General features: G+C 46.1%; 1 protein-coding gene across 1 annotated transcript; it reads left to right on the forward strand.

The window, feature by feature from the left end:
- The first annotated feature begins 1,469 nt into the window (after window positions 1–1,469).
- LOC122204493 (protein CutA homolog) lies at window positions 1,470–18,199 on the forward strand. The gene is made up of 6 exons (XM_042912019.1): window positions 1,470–1,538; window positions 5,443–5,591; window positions 12,439–12,498; window positions 14,694–14,739; window positions 14,986–15,035; window positions 17,857–18,199. The coding sequence occupies exons 1-6, from the start codon at window positions 1,470–1,472 to the stop codon at window positions 17,957–17,959; spliced, it is 477 nt and encodes a 158-aa protein (XP_042767953.1). The 3' UTR covers window positions 17,960–18,199.
- The last annotated feature ends 990 nt before the right edge of the window (window positions 18,200–19,189 follow it).

A 19,189-nucleotide genomic window follows, 5' to 3' on the forward strand; every position in this document is an offset into this window, starting at 1 on the left:
CCAGAATAGTAAGTATGAGACTACTTGCTTTTGAAAAGCTGACATGCTCTTAGATTTTCTACAACACTCTCACATTAATTGTCTTTATTAATCCTCACTTTAGACCTGTGAAGGAGGTATTAGCCCTTCCTTTACCAAAAAGTCCACCAAAGCTCAGAGAGGCCATGTAATTTGCACGAGTCTTCACAGCTAAACATGTAAATGATAAGACTAGGGCTACAACTGATTTATTAACCACTTTGTCAGACGCTGCTAGGAAGTATGGGTTTTTAAGAAGTTATAGTCCCAAGGAATGAGATAGTAAGCAGATAATTAAACACAAAGGCTGTGAACCGGCAGCCTGCGATCCATATTTGGCTAACAGATGAGTTGTTTGGTCTACCCAGTGTAAAACAATTTTGAATTGGTTTCCAGCATTTCCCTGGCTCTTTGTTTAAGGGACTGTTTACATACAATAGAATTCACCAATATAACTGTGTAGTTGTTGAATTTTTTTTTAACACTTGTGTAACCACTACCACAATCAAGATACAGAATAGTTCCCTTCACTTTAAGTTTACTTGTATCCTTGTGTAGTCAGCTCCTTCCCCTGCCCCAGAAATCTCATTTAAAAATTAAGATATTTTCACATTAAAAAGCTGGATTTAAAAGTTGCAAACCCTGGCAATGGAGAGAACTTCGAGAACTGCGTTCTCAAAGGGCAGCAGTCAGTCATTAGCTTGCTGCTTTTCTTATTTGTTTGCAGCTCCCCAGGGTTGATATAAAATGCTGCCGCAGAAGTGTGTACAAAGTGCCTTAGGGAAATAGAGGGCAGTGGGATCAACCCTGGAAAAAGCTGCATGGATCATCTGGCCTGGAAAGATGAAGTTCACAGGACTTCCCAGAAGAGCAGCTGGGAACAAATGTATTTTAAGCCAGGGAGAGTTAGAAGGGAGCTCCTGGGAGGAGGAGGTGCTGTGAGGGATAGGAAGGCAGCTGTGTGTGTGTGCGCACGCCTGTGTGCGTGTGCTTCACTGGTTATTTTTGGCAGGATAGGCCCCTATAAAGTGGAAGAGTTTTGTGTAGGTGTATTCGTGTTTGTGTGCCATGGTTTCTGAAAGTTTTATAGATCTAAGAAACTTCCATCTTTTTATCTGTACATGTGATGTGGGGATTTTTGTCATTTTTTGTTGTTACAACGGGGAGGGAAAATTATTATTTTTATTTTTGTAAGAGTTATAGGTCTGCATTTGGTGCGTGGGCCTTTTGTTTCTAGGAAGAGAATCGCCTAGTGAGAATAATTACTCCCTCTTTCCCTGCCCCCTCACTATCTCCTTCTGGCCAGCCTGGCTGGGGCCTGGCTGAGCAGTGAGGCAGGCAGCAGGTGGTGAGGGGATAGGGCATTTTAGGCCCTCAGTGCCCGCCCATCAGCTTGCAACTCAGCCTGAGGCCACAGTTCGCTACTGTGCTACTAAATTACCAGCGACGCCATGGACAGGCTGGGCTCCCGGTGTCCTCTGCCAGGCTACCTGCGGCCCTCTGTCCTTATATGCCTCCTGGTGAGTGCCCCATGCTACGACTCCATGAACTCTCTCACCCCTAAACCCCCAACCTGGGGATTGAGGGAAGAAACTGCATTTCTGTTTTCTGCTCCTGGGATTTTGAGCTGGGACCAGGCAGGTAGGAAGATCCCTGGAGACACTGCCCGGGTTCTGGAGATTGTAGCATGGTTCTGAAGATTTCCAGCAACCCTTCACTCCCCACCTTGTGAGGACGAGTGCCTGGGCTGTGTTTCATGGCGAGAGTTGTCCGGGAGGTGAAGGGGTGTCGCTGGTGAGTTCTCCTGTGAGGGTCACAGGGTAGGTTCTTTGCCTCTTTCTCTTGCAGTTACCATCTTGTTTTTCTGCATTTGGGGAAGAGTTTTGTTTTCTCATCTATGAAATATTGTAAAATGTTGAGGTTGGAAGTGCCTACAGAATACTGCTGGTGGTGGTGTTTGAGCGGGAGGTGGAAAGAACTGTAGGAGAGGATCAGAAGCCTTGCTACTTCCCTTTTGGGTGATTTCTTCCCCTCTCTGGCTCTTCCATCCCCCTTCTGAAATATTGGCACAAATCAGTGGCTCTTAACCTTTTTAGGACTGTAGATTTTTTTGATTTGTGTGTTTGTGAGAAAGTTCTGGCTCTGCACCCAAGGAAAGTGTATATAGATAAACACAATGTAGCACTCAACTCCAGAGTATCTTAGATTCCTTAAAACTAGGTCGATTACAAGGTTAGAACCACTGGGTGGTTTCTGAGGCCTCTTCTCTTCTGTCTTAACACTGATTTTAAAGTCAATCATAACCTCTTAAAAGCTGTGTGAATATTGCAGGACAAAAAAGGAAAAAGGCAGAATGAAATATGAACTGAAAGGTTCATATTTTAAACAAATGTAAAGTTAGAAAAAGTGTATAGTAAAAGGTAAGTATGAAAATGTTATAAAGACTTTAAAAATTATAGTAGATCTTTTTCCGTTATAATGTTTTTAATTAGGGAATTCTGTGATGTGTGTATTGCCCATCAATCTTACTTTCATAGAATGCCACTTTGTAATATATTGTGGTCCACCCTTGGTTCCAAACTGACTTTTCATGCTTCTGACATGTTTTTGGTAGGTCCACAAACATTTCTCAAATCTGTACTCCCTGTCAAGGTTTGTAAAGTGCTGGGAACATAGAAATGAATGGGACTAAGGAGCTCATGCCCAATGGGGGAGACTTGTGCAGACAACTGTCTGTATTTCACTGTGATCAATGGAACAAGAGGATGTTAGCAGCAATCCTGGCCTCTACCTACTAGATGCCATCTCATCTCCTTCCCAGTTATGACAGTCAAAATTGTCTCCAGACATTGTCAGATGTCCCCTGGGCGGGGGGGAATTGCCCCTAGTTGAGAACCACTGGAGTATGTGAAGCTGACATGACCCCACTAGACCAATTCCTGGTCATTGCAGTTCAAAGAGTCCACAGTGGGAGGAAGAGCCTTGGTTTCAAGTCTTGGTTCTATCACAGAGTTCCTGTATGTTCTGTCTCAGTTACCTTGTTTGGTAAATGAAAGGTTATCTTAGATAATAGCTGAGGGCCCACTTACCTCTTACTCTTAGCATTTTGATTGTGAGTTCATATGAGAGTTTCCAACACGTTTTAGGGGAGTTTGTAGTTAATCCTGTTAGCTCTGTTTTCCGCTGATACCTGCTGGCTGAAATGTCCCACATCTTCCCCAGGAGTGGCTCTTTTGATTGGGGGGATAGCCCACTGCCCCTTTTGTTTACAGTCTGCCCTGGAAGCCACTTGAGAGTCATGTAGTTGACACCTTGCAGTGTTCCAGTATGTTCAGTTCTCTGCTCAAAGCAGCAGTGGGTGACTCCAGAGCCCTTTCTACTTCACAAGGCTCTTCAGCCTTAATAACCACACATTACTGGTATATTAATTCACTAGTTTACAAATATTAACCTGCTGTGGCCATCAACTTTTCTGGGGATACAGTGATGAGCAAAGCACGTTCCCTTCCTCGATTGAACTCGTGATTACAAAGTAGTCTCTCTAGCTGGTTTGAACCCATGACAACTCTGAAGTAGGCAGCACAAGTGTCAGGATCTCCATATTCTAGATAACATTTATAGAAGGGAGAGGAAGTAACCTGTGGAAGGCCACAGGCAGTTAGCAGTACTGGCAATAGGATTTAAATCCTGCTTTCTAGTGCTTTAATTTTTTTCTTATACTCTAATTGGGTTGTCATTAAAAAACGCACACATGCAATAAAAGCTTCATTGTACCGCCTGGTTCTTTTGTTCTTGCACGGTCACTGGTTTAGTTCAGAGGACTGGTATTTTGAATTGGAGGTGTCGGTGGAGGTGGTAGGAGGGAATGAGAAACCCAACCCAGACAGGCCTCTAGTCAAACTGGAGCTCAGAACATAAAAACGCTGCTCAGGCCCTGCCAAGAAGTAGGAGCCAGGCCCCAGGCAATAATGTGGAAGGAGAGTGGGAGAACAGAGGCTTGTTTGAGTGAGGCCTGAGCCCTGGGCTGGGAGGCAGGAGAAGCGCGTTCCTGTTCAGCCTTGCCTGAGTCACACTGTGGCCCCTCCAAGTTGCCTCCATCCTCTTAATGGCTCTATGGTATCCCCCAAGCAGAGAGCCCTGGATTGGAGACTGTTCATCAGTTGTTTCCAGTTCCTCTTATTTTAAAGTTTATCATTAAAATAGTGAGGATAATTCAGTCTTGAGTGTCTTTTGCTCTCACATTGTCACTGCCATCTTCTTTGCTCAAGTTGTTAAAGTCTGTTTCCTAGAACACTGTAGTGGCCTTTTAAATAGACTGCCTTCTGGTCCCTCCTCTCTCTTCTGTTACTTTACTCAGCTTGACCGTGTTTATTACCCTCCTGCCTAAAAACCTACGAAAGCACCCTGTCACATGAGTGTAAACCCCAGACTCCTCTGTCTGACCCTTGTCTTTGTAAGTCTTGCCGGTCTTTCTTCCTCCTGATCTCATACCTGCAAACTAGATATCTGTCCCTAAATACCTCTCGACTTTGTATATATTGTCATTTGCTAAGAGTACCTCCCTTTCCTCTTGTAAACCTACTTATTGCTTCAGATCCAGCTTAGACGGTGCCTTCTCTTCAAAGGCTTTTCTGCTCCCTCAGGTACAGCCTTCCTCCAGGTCCCACCACCTCTCAGTTACAATAACACAGGTCACATTACTTTGAATTAGGCTACCTTTTCCACTGGACTACCCACAGTGCCTGCACATATACAAATGAATGGAGGTGAAATTAACTCCCTAAACATCAACAGATGTAAGAGCTTATCATTACTAATAATCCCCATGGGATGATAGCAGTTCAGTGGTTGCCAGTTGGCTTTACCTCCAGTAGTAGCTCTGTCAATAAGAATGGGTTTCTGCTCATCCAGACTTGATTCCTAATCCTGGCTTCACCAGTTAAAAAAGCTACGTGAGGGGCACCTGGGTGGCTCAGTCGGTTAAGCGGCCGACTTCAGCTCAGGGCATGATCTCGTGGTCCGTGAGTTCGAGCCCCGCATCGGGCTCTGTGCCGACAGCTCAGAGCCTGGAGCCTGCTTCGGATTCTGACCCTCCCCCATTCATGCTCTGTCTCTCTCTGTCTCAAAAATAAATAAACGTTAAAAAAAAAAGCTACATGATCTTGATTTTTTTATCATTTTTTTTATCACCTGCAAATGCAAATTTTTAGGCATGAAATATTTAGGCATGAAAATAGGAAAATATTTAGGCATGAAAACTTTGTTTAAGCACCAGAGCTCCATACAGATACCAGGAATTATTTTGTGGATGGGGAATGGGGATGAGAAAATGATGCTTAGCCTTGGTTCCAGTTTGCTTGAGCCGGCAGATAGCGAAGTGGTCATGTCACTGCTGACCTGTGTTTTTCTTTCCCCACCATGTAGATCCTGGCAGCTTCTTTCCTGTCCTATCCGGTGCTCAGGACCCTTAGCCTGCAGCTCCATTCAGCTATCACCGGCAGCTACGTATCCGGCACTTACTCCATCGTCTTTGTCAACTGTCCCAACGAGCAGATTGCCAGAGATATTGCCAGGTCTCGTGAAGAGGCTCGGGTGCTGCCCCAGGAGGCTGGGGGAGCTACCGGGATGCTCCACGGTGGCCACTTTGGGCTCCCTCTCTTGCTTCTGACAACCCTGTGTGTCCACTACGCAGCTGTCAGCTTGGGGTGATAAGAGGACCATGGCTGAATGACCCCCCCCCCCCCCCCCCCGACCATGGATCCTGCTCCTGGGCCTGAAAATGTTGAGTGGCACATGGGGGCATTTAAGGGATATGAGGTGTAGAGAGTCAGGTGGCTTGCCCAGGGTGTTAAAGTCAGAGGATGGGGGGACTTTGCAGGTTGAGAATTTTTGTCTTATAATTCTTGACTCCGCTGTCTTGGAGATATTCTCCTAGCTTAGTACCAGAGGTGCTCACCACGACAAGTGAGGGCGAGGAGGCTGTTCAAATACTTGGCAATTTTCTAAAAGCAGCTATGGTGTGGTGCGAAGAGCACTGGACTTAGAATCAAACGTTCAGGATTTGAATGTCGGCTGTGCCACTTAGCTAACTGTGTGATCTTGGCAAGTTGTTTTCTTTCTCAAAGCGTTAGATTTCTCAGTATAACATAACATCATGCCACTTACCTCACAGGGCTGTCGTGAGGATTAAAGGCGAGGAAATATGTGCAATTCTTACCCCACTAACTTGGATGTAATAGGTACTCATTAAATGTTTGTTGGCTATGAATCCCCCCACCCCCCGCACTCTTTTTTATAGCTACAGCTTTGAAGAGGGTTAGTGGGTCTAGAGGGTAATGAATTTGGCTTTTTACTTTGTAGCTCAGCATTCTTGAAGTCTGATGATAGACTAAGTTACAGTCTTTTAAAATGTTGAATCTGGTCTTTGGGGACACAAAGCCCCCCAAATTGTTGGTCACAGATTAACCTTGCAATTTATTCAGTTCTCTTTCCCCCAACTAGAATGTCTATTTTTCCTTCATTAATGTTACCTTTGGAGAATAGCCTTGTCTAAAGTTTTTCTTTTTTTTTTTAATATTTGTTTTTGAGAGAGAGAGAGACAGTGGGGGCAGGGCAGAGAGAGAGAAGAGACAGAGGATCTGGAACAGGCTCTGTGCTGACAGCAGAGAGCCCATTGCGGGGCTCCAGCTCAGGAACTGTGAGATCATGACCTGAGCCAAAGTTGGATGCTCAACCAACTGAGCCACCCAGGTGCCCTGAGAATAGCACTTGTCTAAAAGAACCTGTGATTACTCCAGAAATACAACCATAATATTTAGCAGCTAGAAACTGAAATCCTTTCTGATGCTTCTGGTATGCCCAGGGTCTGTGCTAAACTGTCTTGACCCCTGGATCAGCCAGTCTGGGTCCTGTCAGAGAACTATCAGCTGACATCTGTGAGGTGGGGTGTTGGGAGGAAAAGGATTCTAATACCTGGGTCCTAACTAGTTGGAAGGCCAGCTCAGTAAATGTATCATTGTCAGCTTGGGGAGGGGTCTCTATTGCCTTCTTGCCTCCGGGGTTCTGATGAGAAGTCAGGTGTTTATTGGGGTCTCGTTCCTTTGTAGATAATACTTTTTCTCTCTGATAGTTTTTAGGAGTTTCTATGTTTTTTTTTTTTTTAAGAGAAGCTGTTTTAACGTTTATTTATTTTTGAGACAGAGAGAGACAGAGCATGAACGGGGGAGGGTCAGAGAGAGGGAGACACAGAATCTGAAGCAGGCTCCAGGCTCTGAGCTGTCAGCACAGAGCCCGACTCGGGGCTCGAACTCATGGACCGTGAGATCGTGACCTGAGCCGAAGTCGGACGCCCAACCGACTGAGCCACCCAGGCACCCCAGGAGTTTCTATGTTTTTAAAAAAAATTTTTTAAATGTTTTATTTATTTTTGAGACAGAGACAGAGCATGAGCAGGGGAGGGGCAGAGAGAGAGGGAGACAGAATCCAAAGCAGTCTCCAGGCTCTGAGCTATCAGCACAGAACCCGACGCGGGGCTCGAACTCACAAACTGCGAGATCATGACCTGAGCCAAAGTCGGACGCCCAACTGACTGAGCCACCCAGGCGCCCCATGGAGTTTCTATCTTTTTAAAATTTTACTCTAGAGAGAGAGCGTGCGATCAGGAGAGAGGAGCAGAGGGAGGGAGGGAGGGAGAGAGACCGAGAGAGAGAGAGAGAGAGAGAGAGAGAGAGAATCTCAAGCAGCTCCATGCTCAGCATGGAGCCTGACACAGGGCTCAGTCCCACGACCCTGGGATCATGACCTGAGCTGAAATCAAGGGTCAGATGCTCAACCGACTGAGCCACCCAGGTATCCCTCTTTTTTTTTTTTTTTTTAATTAGGAGTTTCTATCTTAATGTTCAACTGTTGGTTTGGTAAATATTCTCTTTTTATTCTTTCTCTGTCCTTTTCCTGTAACTCCTAGTTAGGTACATGTTGAATTTGCTCTCTCTGACTGAAGTTTTATATTTTTCTGTTCTTTATTCTATGTACTAGGAGAATTTTGGAGTAGTGTTCTCTCTTATTTGTTTTTCAGCTGTTTTGCTATTCAGCCCTTCTATTGATTATTTTGTTTAAACATTTACAGTTTTTTTAAAATTTTTTAAAATTTATATCCAAATTAGTTAGCATATAGTGCAACAGTGATTTCAGGAGTAGATTCCTTAATGTCCCTTGCCCATTTAGCCCATCCCCCCTCCCACAACCCCTCCAGTAACTCTCTGTTTGTTCTCCAATTTATGAGTCTCCTATGTTTTGTCCCCTTCCCTGAGGAGGACATTTTTGTTTCCCTTCTCTTATGTTCATCTGTTTTGTCTATTAAAGTCATCATATGAGTGAAGTCATATGATTTTTGTCTTTGACTAATTTCACTTTGCATAATACCCTCCAGTTCCATCCACGTAGTTGCAAATGGCAACATTTCATTCTTTTTGATCGCCGAGTAATGCTTCATTGTATGTATATACCACATCTTCTTTATATATTCATCCATCGATGGACATTTGGGCGCTTTCCATACTTGGCTATTGTTGATAGTGCTGCTATAAACATTGGGCGCGCATGTGCCCCTTCGAAACAGCATCCCTGTGTCCCTTGGATAAATACCTAGTAGTGCAATTGCTGGGTCGTAGGGTATTTCTATTTTTAGTTTTTTGAGGAATCTCCATCTGTTTTCCAGAGTGGCTGCACCAGCTTGCATTCCCATAGAGTTTTTTTTTTTTAATAGTTTAGCCAACTGCTCTTCTTTCATAATTGCCTGATCATATTTTATGGATGCAGTAACCTTGCTTTGTCTTTTATGGATATTAATTATACTTAATTTATGTTTAATTTTTTTCAGCCTTCTTGACATACAATTGACATACACAACATTGTTAAATTTAAGGACCATGTGATACTTAATGTAAATATACAACACTAAACAATTACCCCAGTAAGGTTAGTTAGCACATTCATTACCTTCCCTAGTTCTCTTGCATGTGGGTGTGTGTGGTGAAAACTTTGAAGATTTGCTCTCAGCAACTTTCAAGTGTACACAGTTCTACTTATTTTAAAATCTTGGTTTTGAATGTCCTGTTAACTGGTTCTCTTGTGTAAATTCTTCTGTTTGTTGAGTTTTTGTCTCTCTTGGTTACTGACCTTCCTCAATTACCTTGTGATTAATTGTGACCTCTCTCATCTTTTTAGTCGTGCTTGTGGGGAAGTGCAGAATGGCTGCAAAGACACGCAGCGCTGTCTCCAGTGTGAGTGTGCACTGGGGGGACGTTCACCTGGCCGGGGTGTCCTACTGGCTGGTCTTCTGGCACACTTTCCGCTCCTGCCTGGGGACAGACACTCCATTACTGCTGCCTGGGCCCTGGGAGATTTTGGGGGTCCGCCTCTGCTGTGGCGTCCCAGCTACCCACCTTGGTGGTTGCCTCCGTGTTCCTGCCTGCTCTGGTTCCCGTCCCCTTCAGACGGGGACTGTTGCTCTCGTCTCCCGTGGCAGCTCCCCTGCACGCTCCCATTCGTGTCTCAGGACTGCCCTTTCTTCTTTGGGGCTTCCCCACAGTCGTTGGTACGCAGTGCGTTCTTACCGTGTGCTGGCATGGCTGAGCGACAGGTATTTCCTGTCGCTTCTAGGCTTTGGTGTCAAAGGGGAGGATGGAGTATCTGTCTAGTCTGTCCGGTCGGACTGGAAGTCTCAAGTGGAGCCTTTAGGGATGTGGCTCACTTGAGCTGTCACTCAACCTATTTTGTTTGGTATTTTTTATTAGTGGTTTGGATAGAAAAGAGGCAGGCAGGTGTAGTTTCCAGGCTTTGTAGAAGTAGATGGTACGTGATGGGGAGGGCCCGTCACCAGGAGCAGGCAGGAAGCCCAGCCTGAGCTACAGAACCAACAGCGAGACCGCGTCTCTCAGCTTCAGTTGGTGTGGTGGTCTTTCTTCTTTAGCGTTCTTTAAAGTTTAGTCTGCTGCCTCTCAGTTCGGGGTCAGTTCAGTTCTGGTTCTTGGCAGTGTTCTTAGATCTCTTCATTGACAGACACGTTCTTAGCTAGAAAAATGATCTAGAAACATCTGTTGTTGGGGCCGGAGTATAAATCCTGAATGTTGAACTGGGAGACCTGGATTCTAGTGTCCTCTCTGCTTCCCACTCCACGTACGGCCTTACACGAGTCGTCTTCTCTGGGCTTCGACCTCCTGTAGATAAGAGGGAAGTGGATCAGATCAGGGGCGCAAACACAAATACCCACAAGCAGGCCCCTAAATGAGCAAAGTGGGCTGGGGTGTGATGAGGGACTGCGATGGTAGGTAGCAGCCCTGACTCTTCTGCACACTGGGAGGAAGGAGGGCGGTGGGAATGTGTGGACCTGAGAAGTGGATGTCGCCTCGAGGGAATAGCCACTGCTCAGCTCTAGGTAAATGTGACCTTGGAGGACAGTATGTCCGATGTTACAAGACTCGCTTTCTGGTGAGAAACAAGATAATCTATTTTTTTTTTTTTTTTGATGTTTATTTTTGAGAGAGAGAGAGATAATGCACACGCATACACACACAGCAGGGGAGGGACAAAGCGAGAGGGGGACAGAGGATCCGAAGCAGGCCTGCGCTGATAGAGTGAGCCGGATGCAGGGCTCGAACCCATGAAACCATGAGATCATGACCTGAGCCAAAGTCGAACGCTTAACCGAATGAGCCACCCAGATGCCCTGATAATCTCTTACTTTTTGAGTGTGAAATATCCCGATAGTAAATATTAGTAACAAAATCAAGAATTTTTAAAATGCCACAAGAGCCAGACCACGTATGTGGTTTGTGACTCACTAGTCTGTGAATTTGGCAGTTTCTCGAGGCTCTACGCGTCTCTATCTTCTGCTGTCCTCGGATGAGCGTGAGGGCCTCAGCTGCCACCTGTGACTCGCTGCTTGTCTTGGTGTGTGTGTGTTATCAGTCAGCTAATGTTCTCTCTTGCTCTCACACTCTCTGGTTTTGGTTTTTGGCCACAGGGGCTTTTTGAATAACATAGCCCTCCACGTTTCTAGTCTTTTACCCATGGACAGGTTGCCGTGACAGTCTCTGAGGAGCTCACCTTCTGGGCCTATGAGACAATGGAATTATTTTTTTTTTTTAAGGTTTAATTCACCCCCTGTGTTTCCTTGCCACCGTCAGGACCAATAAAATGTACTTTCTCAGCGGACGATTGAGTGAGCAAGCCTTGCAGCAGGTGCTTAAACAGATTTGTGCCATGTGTCTCTCCTTACAGTCAGGGATTTATTTATCTCTGGAACTTTCCAAGGGACTGCCACAAAATGTGGAGCCTTAAATAGAGCCACGCTCAGCCTGGAACTCACGGAAGAGAAAGTAGGTCAGTTCTCTTGGCAACAGCCGAGGGCAGGAGGTATCAGTGAGCGGGGCTCAGGGTCCAAGCACTTCGGAGAATAGATCAGGCCCCCTTGGCTGCCTGAGACCTGAGAAATGTTTGTCAAGGCCTGCCTGATTTGAGGGCTTGAGGTTTTGATGTCTGAGAACGCCTCTTTGCGTTGATGACTTGGCGGTGCTCCTGTTTCCGTGACACTTGTACTAATTCAAGTGCATTTGATTGTGTTCATCAGGGCTCTGCACAGGAATCAGACTATCAGACCAGGGATTCCAACCTATGATCTGTCAAAAAACAAAAAAAATCTTACAGGTCTGCAAAGGTGATGATTGTGCTTTGAGGCCTGTGGTAGAAACCTTTACATAAATTAAGAGGTGAAAAGAAGTATGATGGGTTTTTGCTTTTATTTGGAGTCGTATCTGATCTGTGTGGTCATGTGGGTATCTACAGATCAGAAGCAGTGTCAGCCGGATACCTATCGGACAAAAGCAGAAGATGGTGATAGAATAAAATGGGTTCTTGACCGAAAGGTTTGGAAACCGCTGACTGAACCTATCCTGTTACTGTAACTATACAGCAGGAGAGGCAGCCTGAGTCAGGGGGACATGCCTGTCTTGGACAGATGCTCGAATACTTATTCTTGGAATGAAAGAATGTGGTTAAAGTCACACAACCGTCCACTGCAGGGTCAGGAACAGAATCCAGGTCTTGTACTCTGTCCAGTGTTAATCTGTTCCCCTTCCCCTGGGCCTGTCCTTAAAACTGCCTTCCCATAGCTATTTCTCTACCTTCCTCCCCACCCAGGGGAGGACTTATAAATAGCACTGTCTTTAGAAGTTCTGTGCCTGGTGGTTATGGAATGTGTTGGTTTGAGGAGGAAGGGGCCCTCTAAATGGTTATCTACGTAAACTCTGGTTTCCTGGGTAATTCCCAGGAACTCCTGTCCCTTGTCCCTTTTCTTAAGATGCTGGGTACTTACCTTGGTGATGGTCTCTCTTTCTCTCTCTCTCTCTCTGTCTGCTTTAGGGCTATACTGGATAAGAAGCTGGCTGCCTCTGTGAACATCCTGCCCAAGGCATCCTCACTGTGAGTTTTGCTGTGGCCTGTGGAAGAGTGTGGGAGTGCGAGGTCAGGTCCTGGCTGGTGGGAAGGACAAGGAACTAATGGGAAATTGTCAAAGAACAACTCAAAGGCATTTGATTAGTGAACAGTTCATTGTTAATTTATATTTAGAGGAAATCAATTAGTGGATTTATGTCAACCAATAAAAGCAAAAATAGGCTATGTAAACAGAAGGGTGGAAAAAAATTATAGTTTAGGAACAATGAATCTTGTTTGCACATTCTTTGTTTAAATTTTTTTTTTTAAGTTTGTTTATCTTGAGAGAGAGAAACAGAGACAGAGAACACACGAGCGGCTGAGGGCCAGAGACAGGGAGAGAGTGAGAATCCCAAGCAGGCTCTACACTGTCAGCACTGCCCCAGCTCGGGGCTCAAACCCATGAACCATGAGATCATGACCTGAGCTGAAGTCAAGAGCTGGATGCTTAACCAACATTCTTTGTTTAAATTAGTTAGCTTCTTATTAGCAAAGAAGTCAGACAGGGGGTACTTGAGTGGCCCAGTCAGGTTAAGCGTCTGACTTCAGCTCAGGTCATGATCTCACAGCCTATGGGTTCGAGCCCCACGTCAGGCTCTGTGCTGACAGCTCAGAGCCTGGAGCCTGCTTTGGATTCTGTGTCTTCCTCTCTCTCTGCTCATTCTCATTCTCTCTCTAAAATAAATAAACATTAAAAAAAAAAAAAAGAAGTCAGACTGGACATTCCATCCCTGAGTAAGCCTATTAAGATATCAAGGAAAATAATTCCTGTCCCTTTTGAATTCTGTGGGAAACTCAGAGGTTAGCTTATGTGACAAGCTGCTTCTTTGTAGTGTCTGCCTCTCATTTTGTTAACTCCCTCACAGGAGTTAATCCTGGTTGTACCATTTCCCTTATCAAAATATCTCAGCATCCCAGTACTAGCTGTGCAAGATTTGTCTTATGCCTTGAAATCTCTGATCAGCCTGTTTCTCATCTCCTTCCTCCCCTGGTGGGGGAGGGGGAGAGAGAGAGAAATAGTATCTACTCTGAAGGTCAGAGCAGGAAAGTGCTGTGTTATGAAAGCCCCCTCCACACCTCCAGCAACGCCCTCCCCTCAGTGGCTCACATCTGTCTGTAGCTGTAGCTCCCAAGTGTGGCTGTGGGTTTTTTTTTAATTTTTTTTTTTTTTATCTTTATTTATTTTTGAGAGAAAGAGACAGAGTGCAAGCAGCGGAGGGACACAGAGAGAGGGAGGCACAGAATCTGAAGCAGGCTCCAGCTCTGAGCTGTCAGCACAGCCAAATGTGGCTGTGTTTTAGAGGCCTGAGCTCCATTCTGGAGCTGCTACTCAGTCATTCTCCCTGGGGGCTGGGCCTGGCTCACTGAATTTTAAAAAAATTATGTAAGTGATTCACATAAAGCCAGTGCTTGGGAACTAGAACAGCATTTCAGCCTAGCATTCCCTTCATATGTCCGTCCTTTTTATAATCAATCCCTTCACCACAGTGCCGATGGCCTAGGTCATCCATCTTGAGCTTGCCCTGGGTCAGTGTAGATATTCTCAGGCCAAATTTCTTTCCCTGCCAGTGATGCTGTTTTTGTGTTCTTTTCTCAACATCGTTATTGACTTTTTTTTTTTTTTAACTTTTGGGTCTGTTTCTTTCCATATGTTATAAAGCTCACTTTTTCCCTGAAGCCTCCTGTGTTTTTTTAGTTCTCCATTTGTGGGTTCTCCACTTAAAGAGTCAGTAATAAAAGTAGCACCAGTCCAAAGGATGGGAGGGGCCTGGAAGTCATGACTGTAGGATGAGCACAGAAAGAGCTGGAAATGCCCAATTTGGAGGAGAGAAAACAGGAGTTTCTGTAGGGCTGTCCTGAGGTGGCTCTTCATGTGGAAGTTAGGGAAAACAACTGGGTGGCAGACGTTGGCATACCGGAAGGAAAACCATCTCAGGTGAAAGCCTGTAAGGTAGATCGATGGACTTCTTCAAGAGAGAGAATGTTCAGACAGCTACTAGAAGCATGCATTAGAATGATTGGACTCGATGACCTCTGGGGACTTGGCCAATTATAGACATTTTTGTGTGGGGTTGGAAGGATTTTAAAGTCTCCACCTTGGTAAGCCACCTAATTGGGCCAGGTTTGGTATCTCCTGGGCTCTTCTTGTGAGCATCATAATTTGGTTTTGTTCTCTTCTCCAGGTACTTTTGGAATGGAGAAATAGAAGAAGCCACTGAAATCCTGTTGGTGAGTGAGGATGGGGGGGTGGGTTGGGGCCTCGATGGAGAGTGAGACCAAGGTTCCAATTAAAAATGAGCAAAGATCAACTGCTTGAGGTTCTTGCCTCACATCAGGTGCCCTGGGTTAATCTGCAAATGCAACGGTGCCTGGTGACCTGGATGAATGCTGTCTCCAAAATGGCCAGATGAACGAGTAGCTGCATGGCTGGGGCCAAGGTCCTTCCTAAAGCAGGGATTTTTTTTTCTTTCACAGCTAATAAAGACAAAGACTTCCAAGGTCCGCATGCTGTTCAGCTATATCAGGTAATGCTGGTGTGTCTTTTCAGCCAGGGACGTCCTGGGAACTAAGTGAATGAGCTTGAAAAGCAAGAGACCTAGAGCCTAGTCACCAACCTCTCATATGACCCTGGGCATGTCCCTGTCCCTCAGATTCTCCCGCTATAAAATGAGAGGCTAGAGTGAGTGAGTGGAGACAGTAGTTCTCAAGATTTTGGTCTTCGGATCCCAGGGGAGCTTAAGGTTATATTAAAGTTTATTGCATTAGAAAGTAAAACTACGAAATTAAAAAAATGTTTTCGTTCATTTAAAATAATAACAATACAACTGTTCTATATAAACATAAGTAATACATTTTTATGGGAAGTAACCATATTTTCCAAGAAACAAAGTGAGAAAAATGGCATCATTTTATATTTTGGCAACATCTGGCTTGTTGAGAAGGCTGCGTCTCCTCAGAAAACATACTCCCTCTTAAGTACTGGGACACTTTTACGCTCATGATGATAAACTCAAACTTTCAAACTTCTAATTTTTGCTTGAAAACATGAATTTTTCCTCAACAAATGGTATCAGTTGTCTTCATTTGAGTGATCGGCTCACTTTGTTCCCATTAGAGAAAAAACGTCTGCCTAATGCTCAAACCACAGTAACCAGCATTTGTAAACATGACAGACAAATTATGGTCACTCAGGCTTGAAATTAAAAATGGTGTTCCATGAAAAAAAGTGCAGTTTGTTTAGTTTGGCTTGTGGCTTCAATGGGCAGACAGGTTTAAGACAATATTGAACTTCAGAATCTGGCAGAAGTGCTTTAATGTGCACTTTCCATTTCGTCATTAACGAGACAGGGACTCAAGGGCTGAAGTGCAATAGCAATAGTGATCTTCGCTGTTTTATCGAGGATGTTCTTAAGTGAACGTGACTTTTCTGAAGCCCGAGCGTGCGGTGGAGAAGAGCACCTGAGGCTCATACACTGTGGTGCCACTGCCTTGCCGCGTGCTGAGGTGCCAGCAGTCTTACTCGGCATTGTTTTGCACCAGCAGTGCAGGGGTCAACACAGTAAGAAGATTAATAGAAAATTAGTATTTTTCGGGGCGCCTGGGTGGCTCCATCGGTTAAGCAGCCGACTTCGGTTCAGGTCATGATCTCGCGGTTCGTGAGTTCGAGCCCTGCATCCCGCTCCGTGCTGACAGCTCTGAGCCTGGAGCCTGCTTCGGATTCTGTGTCTCCCCCCCCCCCCCCCCCCCCCCCCCGCTCTCTCTCTCTCTCAAAATAAACATTAAAAAAATGAAAACTAGTATTCTTCTGAAAACAGTTTTGGCCTCATGGACCTGGCAGAGTGTTAGAATTCCCCAGGGGTCAGTGGGCCTCACTCTGAAAACTGCTGGTCTAGATTGGTGTTCACGGTATGGTTTGGGGAGTAATTGGCATCACCTGGAAGCTTGCTAGGACTGCCTCCTCACTCTCACCCCAAACTAAGGAGTCAAACTACAGTTTAACAAGGTCCCCATGGGATTCCTACGCACATTAAAGCTCGAGAAGCGCTGGCTTAAATCATTGATGCTTGGGGCGCCCGGGTGGCTCAGTTAAGCGTCCGACTTCAGCTCAGGTCACGGTCTCCTGATTCGTGAGTTCCAGCCCTGCATCGGGCTCTCTGCTGTCAGCACAGCTTCGGATCCTCTGTCCCCCCTCTCTCTCCGCCCCTCCCCAACACATGCATGCTCTCTCTCTTCCTCTCAAAGGAAAAAAAAGCAGTGATTCTTGGTGGTGGCACGGCAGCTCTTACTACTAACGTGTTAAAACGGTCTTATTCTGTGCGTCCAAACACTGCCTTCATACACACACTGAGTTCTGTATGTCTGCTAATAAAAACACATACGTGAGGGAGCTCCTTTTCTGTTTGCTAGAGGGGATGCTGCCTGGTTTTTGAATCATTGAATAAACCCAATAAGATCTTAAAAAAAAAAAAAAAAAACCAGAAAACAAATACACTGATGTGTGCCCTGAAATAAGAAAATGCATTATCCTTGGTCACTGGATAAAATCACCCCAACTCCAAATGTTTAGGCACGCGTGCATGTGTTGTGATTTACCACGCATGCTGTCTCATGAAAATTTTACAGTGCCTCCTTCATTGGAAAGGAAGCAGGGATTGTTCCCCGCATTTGACAGATGGGGACTGAGGCCCAAGGCCTCATCTCTCTTCAGTCTAAGAAGCGAAAAGAACTTGCGTTGTGTGCCGAGGGCCAGGTGAAAGGAATGGAGAGAAAGAAGAGCTTCCTATGGGTTTGGATGGTCGAGGAAGATCCCTGGGAGAAGATCAGTGGTTGAGCTGGGCTTTGAAGGATAGACGGGCTTGTAAGTGACGAACAGAGAACTTTCTTGGTGGAGAAGACAATGCAGAGATACGGGGGGTCGTTTGGGGAAGGCACAGCGATGAGCGTGGGATAGTGATACAGTAACTGCCATGTAATGAATGCATGCAGTGCCCATCGGTACGCCAGGTAAGTGCCTTCTGTGCCTCGTCTCACTCCCCAGCAGCCCAGTCACATAGGTACTATTTTGACACCCTTTTTTTAGGGCCTGTGGAGAAATGAAGTGATTTGTCCACGGTCACACAGCTACAAGAGGCAGGCTTAGAATTGGAACCCATGACCGGGGGAGCCATCTGGCCCACCTCATCCCTTGTTGACAAATGGGAAACAGGCTCAGGAGCAGCGGCCTATGGGCCTGGGCAGGTGGAATGGCGGTAGATGGCAGCCTCACAGGAGGCCGGCCGCTTGGGTTTAACTGCATAGGCCGATTCTCATCATAGTCACTCACAGGGCTCTGCTTTCTTTCCAAAGGTTGGTGCATCCTTTTGAAATCCCAGAGGTCTTCAGTCTTCCCATGGACCAAGGAGATGCGCGCTATCTAAAGTGGCTGGAGGAGGGCACGGGGGAGGACTGAGTGGGGGCGGCTCGTTGCAGGTCCCACCGGCTGCCTCTAGCCTGCGGCAGCTGCCCTCTGGGGAGGCGGGGGGCCTCTAGCTGCCTCCTCGCATCTCTGGAGCCTGTGTCTGTGTCAGCGCGGAAGAGCTGAGGATCTTGAGGAGGTGAAGGTCTAAGGCCCCCAAGGCTGGAGGAGGAGGCCGGGTTGGTCGGGCCATGCAACGCAATGGAACTGGATTCTGAGTGCTTCATGCTTAAAGGTGGCCAGGGGGTGGGAGGGTGAGGGCAGTTATATGGGGGGGGGGGGGGGAGGGCCCAGGGGAGATGGCAGTGAGGGTGACGTTTGTCATCTCCTGCAGTCGCTGGGCCTACCTTGAGTGCCCAGGATGCAGGAAGAATGGACCTGGTGACCTGTTCATCCGGTGTGTGGGATGAATGTCACTTTCTAGGGGAGCTGGCAAGCACTTTATGCAAAAGGATGAATTGCTAATGGTGGGGTTTCAGGGACAAGCAGGGTTATTTTTTGTAACTAAAGATGGTATTTGTTATTCCTGAATGGTGGGAATGGGCTTTGTGATTGGGGATAGGACTGCAGGAGTATTAGGGCTTAGACACAGCTTCGTGGGTGGAAATAGGTCTAGACTCCTCCCTAGCCTGAATGTGACAGGTATCAGAAGGTTCTGGTGCCTTGCCCATTAGAGACCTAGGTTCTGAGCCCATGGTACTAACCTGGTCACTTGAGCATTGAAACTGAGCATCCTAAAGTGGGAAAGAACCCTGGGGAACTGCTAGACTAGGGTTTTTCAGACTTGTTCCCCTGAGCTAGCGGTCAACAGAAGGTACGGTACCCTGGGTGCTTCCTGGGTGGGGTAAGGGTATGAGACCCGCTCCCCACCCATACCTCAACCAATATATACCTCAACCAGTAGAAGAACTGTCTTGTATCACTTTTATGTATTGAACTCCCTTGTAAGTTTTTTTGAGTTTTTTTTTTGATAAAAGCTGGTAAACCAGGGGTCTAAGCCAGTCTCCATTTTATAGATTACCAAAGGAAACTGAACTGCACTGAGGTCCGGCAAGGGGGTGGCGTGTTAAGAATGGTAAAGCCGAGACCGCTCACCCTGTGTCTGGTACTCTGCCTGCTCCCGGGTGTCGGGTGAAAGAGGGCAGGGGAGGCAGCACCCCTTTAGGGTGAGGAGAAAGATTTGACCTCGGTTCCCTCCCGGAATCTGTCACAAGGTAACCCCAC

The sequence above is a fragment of the Panthera leo genome, chromosome D4 (genome assembly GCF_018350215.1).
Source record: "Panthera leo isolate Ple1 chromosome D4, P.leo_Ple1_pat1.1, whole genome shotgun sequence".
In the NCBI taxonomy this organism is placed as follows: domain Eukaryota; kingdom Metazoa; phylum Chordata; class Mammalia; order Carnivora; family Felidae; genus Panthera; species Panthera leo.

Excerpts from the sequence above, each read along its gene's own strand:
- LOC122204493 (XM_042912019.1), top strand. The coding sequence starts at position 1,470 with ATGGACAGGCTGGGCTCCCGGTGTCCTCTGCCAGGCTACCTGCGGCCC. Across the intron at positions 1,539-5,442 it reads CTGTCCTTATATGCCTCCTG|ATCCTGGCAGCTTCTTTCCT; the intron begins GTGAGTGCCCCA and ends CCCACCATGTAG. Across the intron at positions 15,036-17,856 it reads ATGCTGTTCAGCTATATCAG|GTTGGTGCATCCTTTTGAAA; the intron begins GTAATGCTGGTG and ends TTCTTTCCAAAG.